The sequence below is a fragment of the Carcharodon carcharias genome, chromosome 21, assembly GCF_017639515.1.
Source record: "Carcharodon carcharias isolate sCarCar2 chromosome 21, sCarCar2.pri, whole genome shotgun sequence".
Classification (NCBI taxonomy): domain Eukaryota; kingdom Metazoa; phylum Chordata; class Chondrichthyes; order Lamniformes; family Lamnidae; genus Carcharodon; species Carcharodon carcharias.
Window position 1 is genome coordinate 57,728,311 of NC_054487.1, and position 17,162 is coordinate 57,745,472.

The 17,162-nt window shown below is 36.7% G+C and overlaps 1 protein-coding gene across 9 annotated transcripts in view; it reads right to left on the reverse strand.

Moving 5' to 3' along the window:
- si:ch211-272n13.3 (ankyrin repeat domain-containing protein 26) overlaps positions 1 to 17,162 on the reverse strand; it is a 195,706-nt gene that overhangs the window by 119,998 nt on the left and 58,546 nt on the right. For 6 of the 9 annotated variants that reach the window (XR_005946506.1, XM_041216457.1, XM_041216456.1 and 3 more), the window contains 8 exons: positions 16,961 to 16,989; positions 16,802 to 16,841; positions 16,646 to 16,690; positions 13,481 to 13,810; positions 11,768 to 11,844; positions 7,655 to 8,743; positions 5,307 to 5,584; positions 1,287 to 1,487 (listed from right to left, as the gene is read on the reverse strand). Coding sequence is in view for 8 of the 9 variants with exons in the window: in XM_041216457.1 (XP_041072391.1) it covers positions 1,287 to 1,487; positions 5,307 to 5,584; positions 7,655 to 8,743; positions 11,768 to 11,844; positions 13,481 to 13,810; positions 16,646 to 16,690; positions 16,802 to 16,841; positions 16,961 to 16,989 (2,089 nt within the window). In the remaining variant the exon portion in view is untranslated. The remainder of the gene's footprint in view (positions 1 to 1,286; positions 1,488 to 5,306; positions 5,585 to 7,654; positions 8,744 to 11,767; positions 11,845 to 13,480; positions 13,811 to 16,645; positions 16,691 to 16,801; positions 16,842 to 16,960; positions 16,990 to 17,162) is intronic. The other 3 variants (XM_041216458.1, XM_041216463.1, XM_041216460.1) reach the window with 3 other exon arrangements.

The following is a 17,162-nucleotide window of genomic DNA, read 5'->3' on the forward strand; positions in this document are numbered from 1 at the left end:
TGATGAATGAGTGTCAAGCTAGAGGGAAGTCTGGTGCCCCCTAGGAGTCTGATGTTAGAACCATTGTTCTTTTTGCTATATATATTTTGCAGTAGAATTTGTGATTAGACTTAAAGACACAGTCAGGCTGGTGAATTGGGAGATACTTGGCAGATAAATTTAATGCAAGCATGTGTGAAGTGAAGCATTTTGGTAGAAGAATGAGGGGAGATAATAAAAATTAAAATTATGCAATTTTAAACAAGGTGCAGAGACCTAGCTGTACATGTACACACATCTTAGAAACATACAAGATCTTTGATAAATAGTGGCACAGAGTGCAAAACCAGGGAAGTTATGCCAAATCTTTATAAAACATTGCTTAGGCTCCAATTGAGTAGTATGTGTAATTCTGGGCACCACACGTTAGGAAGCGGTTTCTACTGGCAAGAGGGTCAATGACTAGAAAACAAATTTATGACAATTGGCAAATGAACCCAAGGGGAAATAAGCAGAAATTTTCTTTATTCTGCGAGTTATGGTGATTTGGAAGTTACTGCCCAAAAGGATGGTGGAAGCAAATTCAATAGTAACTTGCAAAATGGAATTGGATATCTATTTGAGAAGGAAACATTTATAGAGCTTGTGGAAAGAGGAGGGGAGCAGGACTAATAAGACTAACTTCAATGACTATGCACGGGTATGATTGAATGATATAGCCATTCAACCAATGATTCTATGATTCGTTTCTGATGGTGGCAAAGGAACCGTCTCTTGCTACATGCTCTCTGCTGTTAAAGTATAGTGATGATCTTTAATGCCATTGGTAATCCAGTGGATGGTTGACAGACCCTGCAGGTCATAAGTGTAGGTAACACACTTCAATCGTTGCCTCCATGCTGAGCCTGTTCATATGAAAGAAGCAAACTCTGGGGGTAAATCCCCTGCCTGGTGAGTCCCTGGGTTACTACATCTATGTAGAAGATGGCATTATGCCACACACCTCAACAACAGTTTTGTTGATAGTTCAAAATTTTCCCTGACTAAAACAGGTCTGAAATTTTGCAGTGTGCAATTGTGTATGAGGTTCCATGATTTACAATTAACAATCAGCACAAGAAAGGCTTTCTTACCTCTTTTGGAGAGGTAAGAATCTTCCAAAATGTGGTAAACTTGGACAAAATTTGTTCGTGCAAGTTCTATCAGTTTTTGCCTACCTCTTTGCTAAAAATAGCAAAAAATAGGAAGCTTAGCCCAAGAATGTCCTGCTCGTCAATATCAACACTTAAAGTATAAACATTAAGTACCTCACTTCATCCTGAGACATCTCACTTGTAGTACTGTCATCAAAGGCAGATAAGGTATCCCCATTCATTGTTGATATCTGCTGTAGTTTGACCAGTCTCTCAATGCTTTTCAACTCAATGTTTTTCAAATCTTGATCAGCTTGCTTTGGCTGATTACGTTGATGACTTTCATAATTCTCCTCATCTGTGCCCAAGACAGTCCTTTAAATAAAAATGTTTAACTCGTATATATACTCGAATGGATCTCCCATGGTGTTGCGCATGGATTAACATAGATCAGGCTGAGAGGCTTGGCTTGTGCTTTAAAGTTTGTATACAATTAAGGCAGTCTACTGATGCTGCAGCAGACTGACATTCTCGGGTAGGTATATTGTTTGAATAATAAATGAGGTTTTGAAACATTACATTCGTATTAAAAAATGTAACCTGTTTAAACAGTAAATCACCCTAAAAAATTCATCAAGGCTATGCAAATTAAAACATTTCATAAAATAAAAAATGTGAAAACAATAAAGATGTGAAGTCTGAATGATTTATTAACTGCTACATTTCTCTTTACAATATGTTACAATTTTCAACCGCCCAATTAAATCTTGACTTTTTCTAATCATGGAAGTTAAGTGAAGTTGAAAATATTATTCTAGTTAAGAAGAGCATATAAAAATATTATTGCTCTGAAATATTATATAATCTATAGAAAATGCTATGAAGCGGAGTGTGAGTGGATGTTGCGGTCTTTGCTAATGGAAATAGGTGCACTCTTTGGTCAAAGTGGTCAATATGGCCTGGAACATGCAGCACAGGTGGAGGGCATAAAAGGAGGAGCTACCAGGACAGTTGGACAACTGTCACAGGGAAAATGTTAGAAGTTATTAAGATGTTATGGCAGTGAACTTGGAAAAATTCAAGGCAATCAGGCAGAGTCAATATAGTTTTGTGAAAGGGAAATCACGTTTAACCAATTTATTGTAGTTCTTTGAAGAAGTCACATGTGCTGTGGATAAAGGGGAACTGGTGGATGTACTGTACTTAGATTTCCAGAAGGCATTTGATAAGGTGCCACATCATAGCATATTGAAGAAAGTAAAAGCTCAAGGTGTAGGGGGTAATATATTGGCATGGATAGAAGATTGGCTGGCTAACAGGAAAGAGAGAGTAGACATAAATGGTTTCTGGCTGGCAGGATATAATGAGCAGTGTGCTATAGGAATCAGTGCTGGAACCTCAACTTTTTACAGTTTATATAAATGACTTGGATGAAGGGACCGAAGGTATGGTTGTTAAATTTGCTGATGACACAAAGATAGTTGGAAGTTAAGTTGTGAAGAGGACATAAGGAGGCTACAAATGGACACAGATAGGCTAAGTGAGTGGGTAAAGACCTGGCAAATGGAGTATAATGTGGGAAAATGTGAAATTGTCCATTTTGGCAGGAAGAATAAAAAAGCATATTATCTAAATGGTGAGAGATTGCAGAGTTCTGGGTGTCCTAGCACATGAATCACAAAAGGCTAGTATGCAGGTACAGCAAGTAATCAGGAAAGCTAATAGAACGTTATCGTTTACTGAGAGGGAAATTGAATATAAAAGTAGGCGGCTATACTTCAGTTGTACAGGACATTGGTGAGACCACATCTGGGGTACTGTGCACAGTTAGAAGCAGTTCAGAGAAGGTTTACTAGACTAATACTAGGAATAGGCAAGTTGTCTTAAGAGGAAAGGTTGGACAGGCTAGGCTTGTATCCACTGGAGTATAGAAGAGTAAGAGGTGACCTGATTAAAACCTTTAAGATCCTGATGGGTCTTGACAGGATGTAGAGAGGGTATTTCCTCTTTTGGGAGAATCCAGAACTAGGGGTCACTGTTTAGAAATAAGGGGTCGTCCATTTAAGACGGAGATGAGGAGAAATTCTTTTCTCTTAGAGGGTAGTGAGTCTTTGGAACTCCCTCCCTCAAAACGCAGTGGACGCAAAGTCTTTGAATATTTTTAAGGCAGAGGTAGATAGATTCTTGATAAACAAGGCGGTGAAAGGTTATTGGGGATAGGTGGGAGGTTACAATCAGATCAGCCATCATCTTATTGAATGGCGGAGCAGGATCAAGGGGCCAAGTGGCCTACTCCTGCTCCTAATTGGAATGTTTGAGTATACCTTTGATATTTCATGTGAATATCTGAATATTTTGGTACATTGATTATATTACTGAGGCAAGTAGGTAACTGTCATGACAACGGCATCTTCAAGAAAATAATTTTTTTACCCCACATATGATCATGCAAATTTCTGTCACAATTTTTGCAGGGCAAATTTATTACGGCAAGAGGAAAAGACAGGAGTGGGTGTAGACCACCAATTAAAAGCAGAAAAAAAACTTGAAAAAAACAGAAAGGGAGTGTACATGTAGTTAACTGATAAGGAAGTAGAAAACTGGCACACATTCAAAATGGACACCATATTCAACTTAGATGTTAGAAAAGTTATTAGATAGATGGACATACAGAGACACACACTCAGGGACATACACATCCACACTTACAAATTTATCACTGCTTTCTGATTACTTGCAAGAATACTTTAATAATATATTAAAGACTGCTGCTGGTGACATATGGATTAATATTTGGAAAACTTAACCCTTCGATTGACAGCAGGTCCAGAAAAGTTTGTTTTTCAGTTGTGTCAAGCCATTTGGCAACTTTTTGGTTCATTCACTGTGATGCTGAAACAAACACTATTACTGTAATTAAGCTACTGAGATCAAACAACCATATTAAGTACTTAAAATTTTAGAGGGATGCTGATTAGTGCAGTGAGTTCCACACTGGTCAAACCCAGTCCATCCTAATGGGATGAAAATCTCTCCTTTCTACTGGTGGTAAGGATAATATGAAGACAAGTTTGGGCGGTTTTAATCGAGGTCCATCTGAGAGGGCTAAGGCCACAATTTTGTCAGAGTTACATCCAAAATGTTAACTTCTCTCCACAATGATTGACCACCTGTGTTTCCACTATCTTCTGTTTTATAAAACTGCTTCCAATTTGGCACTTCTGGTAAACAAACTGAAACTATTGGAATGCCAGTGCCAGTGCAATCTCACTGGTGTAGTAGCATTGGGGTTGAGGCATAATAGAGCAGTGTAGGTGACTTTACTTTGCATCTTTCTGTGGTACACCTGATCTGAGAGTATTTGAAGTTGATAATTTTGTCTAACAGAGGAAGAGTTCTATCCCCAACACAAACAAATCTCATCTTTCGGAGCACAAAAATAATTTTAAAAAATTAAACATCAATTTTGATCAAGTTGTTATTACACAATGCTATTTCCTTTCTTACTATTTTTAGTTTTATATTTTTACCTAAGCTCTCATTTCTACATGTTACTATTTTACTAATAAACACAAACTTTAAAAACTATTTTATCTTCCTATTAGCACCCACTGTACAGATTTAAAAGCCAGTTTTTTGACTTGAAAGACCAAAAAGTGAAGATTGACCTGGCCATATCATAGACATGACCTTATCAAGCATGTAAGCTCTGGTGGAGCATGGAAGTATTAGAATGTGCTATTGGTTTTAATACAATAAGGATTCAATCAGTTTTCTTTTTAAAAAAATAAAGATTACTATCTGCAAGATCTTGGCTTCTAAATCTTAAATATACTCTTTCATGCAGTACATTACGTCAAATAAGTACAAAATTTCTATCAAAATCACATTGTATTTCATACAGTAAAATTGTCTTTCTGAAGCGAATCTGAAAGAGCAAAACAATTTGGGGCTCTATGAGAGAAATTAAACTAGAAGAATTGCAGGTTTTGCAAGACAGCATCAGTGCAATGTTTGAATCAGAAAATAAATATGTGTGGAAGAATTATTGGTTATAAAAAATGAGTTTAACTTCAGCAGTCAAACAATTCACCATATTTTTTCGAATTTTTGGTACTAAATACCAATATTAAAATGAAAGAGGCCCTCATTACAATTACCAAACAATCAAATAATATAGAACAATTAACTCACCCTTTGAAAAGAGTTTTTTTTGTTCTGTCTTTAGTTCGTTTCTCTTTATCCAACTGTGAGGTTACAGTGCCTTGCAGCTGTTTAGATGAATCTCCATGTCCCTTAGTCAATTTCAACTCTAATCTTTCACTATTTTGTTGCTGGAAAGATTGCTCATGTGTTTGTTTCTGCGTTGTACACAAACTGTCCTCATCTTTTCCTGCTGATTCAGAAATACCTAATTCGTCATGTCTGCTTCTTTCTCTATTTTGAAAATTCTTAGTTTTTTCTTCTTCAACCTGAAAACATAAAATGGAATTTTATGATCAACAAGGTCTTACTTAGCAGCCAAAATCATTTAAAATAACACTGAAACAATGCTACTGTTGCACCCAAATGAAGAAATAGTGATTACAACTGAGGATTGGATCCACAAATTTACTGCACTTTGCAATAAATATCCAAGCTCCTTAAAGAAACCATAACTTTTTACTTCCACTTTGATGAGTGTACAGTAAATAAATTTCCTTTCCTGTGGCCCACATTCAGTGCTTTAATGCATTAAAAAAAACCAGTACAAGTAACCATCTCAAAGGATTTTTATTTCATGAGTGTAAAAAAAAAATCTATCAATGAGACTCAAAGGAGTTTCCTACACAACAAAGTCTTATAAATATACTGCAGCAGTATTTCACAATACTCTTTCCTTGTGTATCTTGTGGACAAGCAAGATAATTGCCTTGAAATTGCATTATGAAATACTATTGTAACAACACTTTCAGCTGAAATTTTGCTTCTCCATTATTTTGGCGAAGACATTAACCTATTGAAAAATAAATCTTAAACTGCTCAGATTTCAGAAATAAATATCTCCACGTTAGATTCCAACACTAATTTCACTATTTTAGGTATTTAAAAACATACAGGCATTTCTGCTAAGTCAAAAATTGGCAAAATACACCCAGAATGCGACTAAAACCCTACCTACGTTGCTGGGGTAAAGTTACACCCATCAAGTTCATTAGCATAAGTCTGAGTTCTTAAATTCTTCCAAGAATCAATGCAATTACACAGTGTAAATCGATCACAATTGAATCGCGACTGGTACAGGGCCGATGCTCGAGCGTAAAGTAGGTATGACTATAACTTACTCCCATTTAAAATTCTTTAATCCTTAATGCCATTTCATTTGATTCTTCCCAGATTAACTCGGTGGAAATTCAAAGGCAAATCCAAGCCAAAATTCTTGTGTGTGTAAGTGTTTCCCCATGGTGGTAATGCTCTACAGTCTATTCTTTTGATAGTTGCATTTTGCCCTTTTTTGTCAGCATATAATTCAAATTTATGAGAAGCTATTCAGACAGTGCTTTTACCAATCAGTGCATACTTAACTAGAGCTATAAGCTTTGTTTTCACACTTGTATCATTATCTGTACTTTCAATTGATTGAAATAATTTGGTACCAGGCAAGGTAAAAACATTTCTGTGTGTATAGAACAAAATAAAGCCTCAACGTAAGTGACAAATTAGAAAGGTAGAATGCCTAATTTAGACTGAAGTGAAAGGGTTTAACGATGACATTAAAAATTAACTTATAGGTCATAAAAGAACATGGAAAAGGTTAAATAACCATAAAGCTGAAGACATTTATATATGCAAGTATTGAGTTCACAAACAGGGTTCACTCAAATGTATAAAATAGAAACATATTTAAAAAACACACACACACACAAATGCAGAACTACAGTAAATTTCTTTTCATGCTAAGCTACCATTATTCATTGGGTTTGTCAAATAGTTGATCTTCTTTGAGCAAATTAATAGTGGCATACAACAGGCAAAATGTACAAATATTAAGTATTTTTTTCCCCTGCAACAGAGCATTGAAATGAATTTCGATGTAATTTCATATGAGCAACGGATTTCGCTTCATATTGTTAAGCATTTCAATTTTGGCAAAGAAATCTTTAATGCTGGCATGGAAATAATTGTGGTTCTGTTATCACCATGTAGAGCCAAAAGATTTAATGTTAATAATTCTAAAAGTGGTTGACAGGCAACATGTAAATATAGAGTCAATTATATATTTTGCTCTGCTTTCTCTTCACTATAATTCAGTTCAATAGAAATTCAACTATTGATTCAACTATTAAAAACTTGTACTATTGAAAATGAAACTATCTTTTCCTTTCTCAACACAACTGGCATGCAACTTGTACACATTTACTGAAAAGTTACATCGTCTAAAAACCTAGAAAATTAGTTTCATGCACACTACTTCCCTTCAAAGAAGTTGAAACGAAGAAAACGCTTCAGGCAAAACAGGAGCACTTGCACACATAATGGAGGATTATTAGGGAAATGTCTACCTCTTTTTGCAGCTGTACTTTCTTTTTCTCCAAAGCCAGGAATACTGCTTTTAGCATTCCTACCTCATTCTTAAATCGCTGCATATCTTCCTCTAGCTCATCATCCAAGTAAGGTTTAGCAGCTGCTACAGAGGCCAACTGGAGGTTTCTTGGATAGCTCTCCAAATCATCCAACGGTGTCTCGCGATTTCTTACATCAAGATGAGAGATGCACTTGGACACAATACCTTCCTTTCTTGTGGATGAAAACTCCAATTCAGTACTGTGCTTCAGAGTTTTTTCTAAAGAATTAGGATTCTTATTATCAGTACCAGAGTGCAATTTAAGAGAAGCATCATCTGCATCAGAGTCTAAATCAGTAATGTAACCAGCAACATCAGTTCCTTGTTCCTTCAGAATGGGCAAATCCAATGTTGCTATTTGATAATCTTGAGTTGTCTTCCACTTTAACTCCTTTGACTTACTAACTTCCTCAGGCGCACAAGTATGCTCCAAGCTATTTTCATCATTATTCACTGCTGGTTTTGATTCGGGCACTTTATGGAATGTTTGCTGCTCATGGCTTGCATCTGTAGGCCCTATGCTAAAATCTTGCAATTCCTGTTGCTCTGGAATTAGATGAAGAATTTTGCAGTCACGTTCATCATATCTACCCTCTTCTAAAGTAGTATTTTCATTGTTCTTGAGGGTTGCAATTACAATTTCTTTATTAGATTCATCAGTTGAGTATTTTTCATCACAGTCTTCTGAATATTCCATAGTAATTGCACCATTCTTGTTCTGTTGAAGTTCTTCAAATCTTTGTTTCAATTCAACTGTAAGAGTTTCTAGATGTGATGCAATTTCGCTCTTTCCCTTTTCAACCCAGACTTTTACATATCGTTTCTTCAAGGCTAGTTCACTCTTTTCATTTATCCCCATATCCTCAGGAGGGCTCTCACTACTATCAAAATCAGGCTCTTCATTCAGGTTAACTTTATCAGCTTTCTGATATGAAAGCAAAACTCCCTCATGAGCTTGATTTGCAGATTGTGGGTTTTTGGTGGGCAATTTGTCATCGGTACTGGAAGTTTCTAAAATATATTTATCCTTGTGAAAGCATGCGAAACAGGTAAAGAGAAATCAGGCATCAGAACTAACAAAAGATAAGTACACACCGAATTAAGTAGGAAAATATACACTTCCTAATAACTAACAAAGTTGTACATTAGATTAGTAAACAAAAAAGTATCACACATACAACATATTCAGTGACAGTGATTCATGATGTTAACTCATGTCCTTACCTTGAGATACATCAGTTATTTTGCAACAATGAGAGACTGACACAAACATTTGTTTACTAACAAATGTTTATGTTAAATCAGAGATACATAAAGTATCTCACATTATGTGAACTGGGAATTGGTTTCGTGTTCCTGAATTGATTTATATACATAATATAGTCATTACAATTATTTGTCAATTAATTTCAGCTATATGGGACATTTCCTTAACATTTTCAAATGGCCTTGTTCTGTAGTTTCATATTAACTGTGAGATACCTTCTTCATAGAATACACTATACATGTGGAATATTAGTTAAATATAGTGGGTGGATTATTTTTGAAACAGCAAACTGTATAAACACATAACAATTTAAGCCATTTTCTGTCAATTCAGTACCTTTCCTAGTTTCATTCAATTTCAGAAGAATAAATCAAACTTCGTCCGATAATTTTCCCATCATGTTGAACTCTCGGTATCCTTTCAAACTTCTGCACTGAATTAGACTGTGTGACCATATCAGAGGTCAGTAGTTATATAAAGAACCATTTAGCACTCTTCTATGGTGATAAATCTCCAATGAATAAAGCCATTCCAAGTCATACTCTTTGAAAATTGTTAAGTAATTAACTCTGCATATTCCTCACTAAAATGAGGTCAAAAGTACTTCAAAGCTGAGTAAATATTTTTTTAAAAATCTGTCCAGTAAAATGTGAAAGTAATAACTCAATTATTTTTTAGCTCCAAAAATGGGAAATAACTTCTCACACAATAGGCGTAAACTTATACCTGATTTTTGTTTGAATACTACCAGACTCCATTTGTACTGTTTCAGCACTATGACAGCAGACTAGACCTCAAATTTAAAAAAAAGCTTAAACATAAAAAACTATTCAAATGGACCCAAATGATTTGGAACTCTTGTGTATTTCACCCTCAAGTCATCACCAAAAGTGCATGGTACAGAGTGGCATGATAATTAAACGGTTGCTATTACTAAAACAAAAAAAAATTGCTATTTGCTAATGCTAAAAGAAATGGTGAGAATGTAAAATGAAATCAAGAAAAATATACTCCGAATGCATCCTTCCACAGAAAAGTTTTGTGCCCAAAACAATATACAGCAATAAAAATGTTTAAATACTGTATGAAAAGGTATATGTATTGCAGCGGCATTTACTACTGGACCCTCAGGCTGATTGCAGCCCAGCCCACACTTGTTTATCCTGTGGCCCACTTGCCGATGCTTCTGCTCACCGCCTCCCTCCTTGACACTCCCATTCCATCCCTCCTACTCGCAACCCCTCGCTCCATCACTTGCTTCATCCCTCTCACTACTCCTCTCCTGTGCCCTCGATCACAGCGAGGGATCGGGAGAAAGAATCGGTGAGCGAAGGGTTGGGGAAGGGGTGGCGAGCAAGAGGGTTAGGGAGCAGGAAATAAGTAGAGAGAGTTAGTAAGAGGATTATGCAGTGCTGCCAATAGGTTTTAATGTAAAAATTACAGGTCACGAACATAACCCTCTCTTCTTACATGGTTTCTTATGGGAAAGTGATTTCCATTTAGCTCGATTTTGTTTAGCATGCCGTTTTTTAGGAACATATTAGGAGTGCTAAGCAAGGGATAGCTGTAAGTAATTAAGAGAGAGAATGTAAGTAATTAACATAAATATAATAAAGACTATCATTCATTGCCAAAAGTTAAAAAATAAACTGCCATAACCAGTCAGAAGATAAGGGTGCAGCGCTTAAGGAAAAGTAAAGAGGTCATGCTCAATGCTTATCGAACTTTGGTTAGATCACACTTGGCGTACTGTGCATAGTTACTCGCGTTTATCTTTTTAAATAATTTTTTGTGCTTTATGCACCAAGATACCTTATTTAAGAAATAAATCACAATGAATCTATAAGTATTTTTAAAATTCCACTTGCAGCTTGATTAAAATTTTCCAATACCCCAATTAGCTCTCACTATCTTCCTAGTCAATACCACTGTGGATGGTGGTACGTGGAATGTAAATACAGTTATTTTTATTACTGCTCACATAATTCATTTGCACCATAGCAGTCATGTGTTATGATGCTAGCACCACATGGTGCTATGTTTTCTGACCCCAGTGATTATTCTTTTAAAAAAAAAATTACGAGTGACTTTTCATAAGGCATGTGGTCTTCTTCACCAAAGGGGTGAAAATGATATTCTGTCGTTACCTATCAAGCACCCTTCATGTATTTGACGAACGGAAAAGCCATTGGAACTCCAAATCTTAGAAAGTGCAATGCAAGTAAACAGAAAGCCCAAGTGGACATATCACTGTGAACCTATATGCATCAAATGTAAAATCTAGCAATTACTGAAAAGATGCTGGTAACTTGAAAGGTAAGCAAAACAGCTATTAAAAGAGAAGCCCTCTTCACAGGTACTGCAATTGTTTAGCAAAATTACATATTCATTTGAAATATTGTCTTGCCAATATTTTCTCAAGACTTGGTCATCACAGTAAAAATGAACTCTACAGCTCCTTAACTTACTCAATTTTTAAAATTGCACTAATGAAAATTAACTGTTGAAGGTTCAATCAATATAAGTTCATGCATTTTTTTAATGTATGGAGTTTTATCCCAGGTTAAAAACAATATACTATTTATAGAATGAAAATACAACACCTAGATTTAGGCAATACAGTAATTATAACAACTATGTAGTAATGTTTATATTCACAATTTAAAAAAATGCCTATTTGTGTTTTAAAAAATGTTTTTAATAAAGTATACAACCAAATTTGCACACAAATTTGCAACGGAAAGCCAATAAATTTACTATCGCAGTCGGGCATGAATGCCTCACCTTCTCCATTTTCCAGTCTTTTTTCTCTTCCTTTTCATTATCTTCCTCCTCTGATGGAGATATTTTCAGTTCAGATACTGCAGACATATTTACAAAATTTATCAACAGCTTTAAAAGTATATTTTTAAAAGAGGTGTGTAAATGTCCCGAGTAGAGATTGCAATTATTTTCAATTAAGTAGACACAACTGAGAAATTTGAAGTTACAACATTTTTGTGCAGCCATTACATACAAGCATTATGCATCCCACAGCTGAATTGCTGACTTCTTGTCAGTTATATTGGTTAAATGGCAATTTAGCTGAATTAGCAATATGAATATTATTGCAGAGATATCATAACTGGCAGATTATCGGTTGGTGCCAGTAATAAATGTATGTTTTACGAAACAGCACTAGGGCAATATCTGACTCGCCGCTATTAAGTTCTGTCAAAAAATGATTAGCTTTTCTTTGCCAAGGAAAAGATGGCCATATTTGTGTTTCTTATCATCTTGTTGGACAGCATTTTGAATTTTTGGATTCTCATGTTCTAAAGATACTCTTTTCCCCAAAGGAATGTCCTTGTCTTTTGAATTCCAATCAGTTTCTAATTTGAAACAAAGAAATAAAATAGTACTATATTGCTTCAGTTTCAATTTAATATACTAGGTCTTCAAAATCAGTGACCTATGAATACTTTAGGTTAGATATAGATAATTTTTGTTCCCCTAAAGGTCATTTATTCAGAAAAAAGACTATCCTTGCTGAGTAATGTAAATTAAAATGCCTTAAAACCATTTTATGCTGTGTTATTACTCCAACAAATGCCACATCAAAAAGACTATCAATATGATGATATTTGAGGAACAATTATGCAATATCATATTTTAAACCAGATAAAAGACAATTAATTAAATTTTCCTCACAATACATAAATTTTAACCATGTTAAGGGATTTAGTTATAAAAACAGAGAATGCTGGAAATACTCAGCAAATCTGGAAGCATCAGAAAAGCCAGTTTAGATAAAAGGTCTCAACCTTAAACGTTAACTGTTTCTCTCTCCACAGGTGTTACCAGATGTGTTGAGTATTTCCAGCATTTTCTGCTTTTATTTCAGATTTCTAACATCCGCAGTGCTTTGCTCTTGTAAAAGGGAATTAGGCTTCTTTATTCTAATACATATTTGAATTTGTTCTAAATAGAGCCATAGTACTACGTTAAGAACAGGAGGAACACAAATAATAGACCATAAAGCCCGTAGGAGCTGCTCCATCATTCAATACGTTCATGATTGATTTTCTGCCTTAACTCTACTTTGTCTTCCGCTCCTCATATCCCTTGATTCTGAGACCAAAACTCTGTCTATCTCAACCTCAATTCCAAAAATGCACAACTTTCCAAGTGAAGAAATTTCTAATTTCCTTCCTAAATGGTTGCTCTTGTGTCCCAAGACTGTGTTCCCTAATATCATTCAATGTTGTATGCTGTAATTTCCAAACTCTTTATTAAACTCCGCTACAGTAGGTATCTCTGGAATTCATTCAAATGTTTTCTCCACAGGTCAGTAACACAAAAATTTGCGACTTCTTACTTTCTACTTGTGATTACCTTATCCTGAAATAAATTAACTGTACAAGCAGCAACATGGAACATACATTTATGTTTACATTACACACTAATAACTAAGGTGTAAAGCTCAACAAGAATAAGACATAACTTCATTATACATACCATTTTCCTGTTTAACTGATGTGGTATTTTTAAATTGAAGTTCTGGACCAACTTGATATTGCGCTGAAGGATGTGAAGCCAACCCACTTTTCAATAAATCAGGTGAGCCTTCAGATTGTGATGTTCTGTGGATACATGTGGTCTCTTCAGAATTTGACTTTGATATGTTTATTGGAGTCTTGGTATTGGACGTTTCTTTTTTTGGTGACTGAACTGACTGGAGTGCTGGTTTGTCATCTTTCCTAATTACGTTTACTTGTGGTGTAGAATTAAATACGTTGGGTGATACCTTTTTGCCAGAAACACTAGCAGAGTCCCAATCTGAGGTATCTATAAAAAAAAATTGTCAAAATATTACAAGCACTGAGACAAATTCTGTTGAAGTCATAGGCCAGAATTTTGACGTCGGCGAGCGGGGACGGGCCCGGCATGCTGACATGTAAAATGACGCGCGGTGAAGTCGGGCTTGCGCCCTGAAGTCACCACACGTCATTTAGATCTTTCGTTTGGCGGGCGCACGCTGAAGGTGGCTGCGCACCCGTCGAACTGTCAAAGGCCTGTTAAGGCCAATAAAAACCCAATTAAAGTACTTATCAATGCTGCCCTTAAGGTTAGCGGGCAGGCAAAGAGCCCAAGTGGCCTTTGCATTTTTCAGGAAACCTCATCCACAGGCAGGTTGAGGTTACCTGAAGGTTTTATTACATAAATAAATATTTTTTGCACAATTCTTTAACGTGTCCCAGCTCATGTGACACTGTCACATGAGGAGACTTCTAAATTTTTAACTTTATTATTTCTGAACATTTATTATGTACTTAATCGCCCTGAGGCAGCTCCGTGCCTCAGGTAGATTTCTGTTCTCTTTTGCGTGCATGTGCGAAAGATTGCAGGCCCTGACTCTCCCTCCTCTTGCCACACCCGCCCGTGCCTGCTCCAGACCGGCCCGCACGATATACAGAAAATTCTCCCCATAAACTCAAATTCACTCCAGGATTTGAGAACATTATGTTGGTTGACATTCCACTGCAGGACTCTGGGAGTGCAACATTGTTAAGAAGTGCCTTCTGAAGCTTCGTCTGTCAATTCAGGTGAACTACTCAAAGAAAAATAGGACGCTTCTTCTGGTGTCCTGAACAACATTCCTCATTCAATCAATATCACAAAACACAGATCAACACAGGAACAGGAGGCAGCTTGTTTTCCATTCAGTTAGACCATGGCTGATCTGTGCCTCAACTCCACAGGTCTGCCTTGGTTCTATATCAATTAACGCTCTTACCCAAAACATTTACCTATCTTAGTTTTGAGAATTTTCAACTGGACTAGTCTTAGCAGCTTTCTGGGGGAAAGAGTGCTCCAGATTTTCACTACGCTGTGTATGAACCAGTATTTCCTGACATCATGCCTGAAGGGTGCATCTCTTGTTCTGGACTCTCCAACAGTTTCTCTTTATGCCCGCTATCAAATCTGTCAATTACCTCAAATACTTCAATTGGATTCACCCCTTAATTTTCTAAACTCGATAATGTTATCAAGCAGCACCAATCAGCAATAACCTGCTCATTGATGCTCAGTTGGTTTCTGTCAGGGTCACTCAGTTCCTGATCTCATTACAGCCTTGGTCCAAACATGACAAAAAAGCTGAACAAAAAAGGTGAGATGAGAGTGACTGCCCTTGACATCAAGGCAGCATTTGACCAAGCGTGGCATTAAGGAGAGCTGGCAAAATTGAAGTCAATGGGAATCAGGGGAAGACTGTCCACTGGTCAGAGTCATACCTAGCACAAAGGGAGATGGCTGTAGTTGTTGGAGGTCAATCATCTCAGCACCGGGGCATCACTGCAGGAGTTCCTCAAAGTAGTGTCTAGGCCTAACCATATTCAGCTGCTTCATCAATGACCTTTCCTCCATCATAAGCTCAGGAATAGGCACGTTTGCAAATGATTGCACAATATGCAGCACCGTTTGCAACTCCTCAGATAATGACACAGTCCATGTCCAAATGCAGTGAGACCCGGACAACATTCAGGCTTGTGTTGACAAGTGACAAGTAACATTTGCACCACACAAGTGCCAGGAAATGACCATCTCCAACAAAAGAAAATCTAACCGTCTCCCCGTGATATTCAATGGCATTACCAGCGCTGAATCCCCAACTATCAACATCCTGGAGGGCTTACCATTGCAGAAACCGAACTGGACCAGCATATAAATATTGTAGCTACAAGAACAGGTCAGAGGCTGAGAAATCTGTGGACAGTAGCTCACCTTCTAACTCCCTAAAGCCTGTCCCAGGCACAAGTCAGGAGTATGATGGAATACTGCCGGCTTGCCTGGATGAATGCAGCTCCAACTGCACTCAAGAAGCTCAACACCATCCAGGACAAATCAACCTGCTTGATTGGCATCCCATCATCACCTTCAACTTTCACTCCCTCCACTAGCAACGCACAATGGCAACAGTGTGTACCATCTTCAAGATGCACTGCAGCAAATTGCCAAGGTTCCTTTGACAGCATCCTCCAAACCCACAACCTCTACCACCAAGAGGACCATGGCAACAGATGCATGGGAACATCACCATCTGCAAATTCCCCTCCAAGTCACACACCATCCTGATTTGGAAATACATCACCATTCCTTCCCTCCTGCTCGGTCAAAATCCTGTAACTCATTTCCTAATAGCACTCTAGGCATTCCTACTACACATGGGCTACAGCAGTCCAGGAAGGCAGCTCACCACCATCTTCTCAAGTGCAGTTAGGGATGGGCAATAAATGCTGGTCTAGCCAGCAATGCCCACATCCCATGAACAAATAAAAAAAATAATTTCCCTGTTTATTTATGCCAAGTGCAAAATGGCAACCACATTTGTTAATATAACAAGTCAATAAATTTAAAAATAATTCATTGTATGTGAAATAGTTTGTATGTTTCGGAGACATGATGATGTGTTGCATAAATGCACAACTTTCATCAAATACAACCGTGATATTGATTCCAATCTGAAATTGGTGTGGATTTCTTGTCATTTAATAAAAGGGTCTTCCATATACAGATACTAATTCCTTCAATTGGTTCAAACTTCAGTTTTCCTTCTCAATAACCTACATATTAATAATGGTATTTAAACCTAATGTCATTATTAGGGCCCATGACAATTACCTTCTGTATCACCTGCATCAATTAAGCCAAGCTCTGCAATTAAATCTGGAACAGAAGAAAAGTTGAGCACCTTTGATTGCAAGGATAAAAATACAAGTAACAAGATTACTCTCATTATTTTCTTAAAAAGCACTCAAGGATGATCCCAAGTTATACCTGACTTCTCCTTCTTTCCTTCAGATGGTTCTACTAGTGGCTTGAAGGAAACAGAATCAAGAGTTAAAGTATGTACACAATTGCACAATGGTGTTTCAATTTTCAAACCGTACAAGCATACTGTTTTTATAATTATATGTAACAGAAATAATGCATTACCTGTGCCATAGTATTCAATCCCAATGATCCTATTAGGAATAATAATGAAATACACAATTACCATTAATGTATCTGACAAAAAAAATCTCAATTGCTTAGCTTATTGGTTTCAACAAGTAATTTACCTAATCACAATTATATAAGGGAATTTGCCAAGTTTATACCGGAGTTCTCTCTTCCCTTCAATGTCCTCAGTTGCACT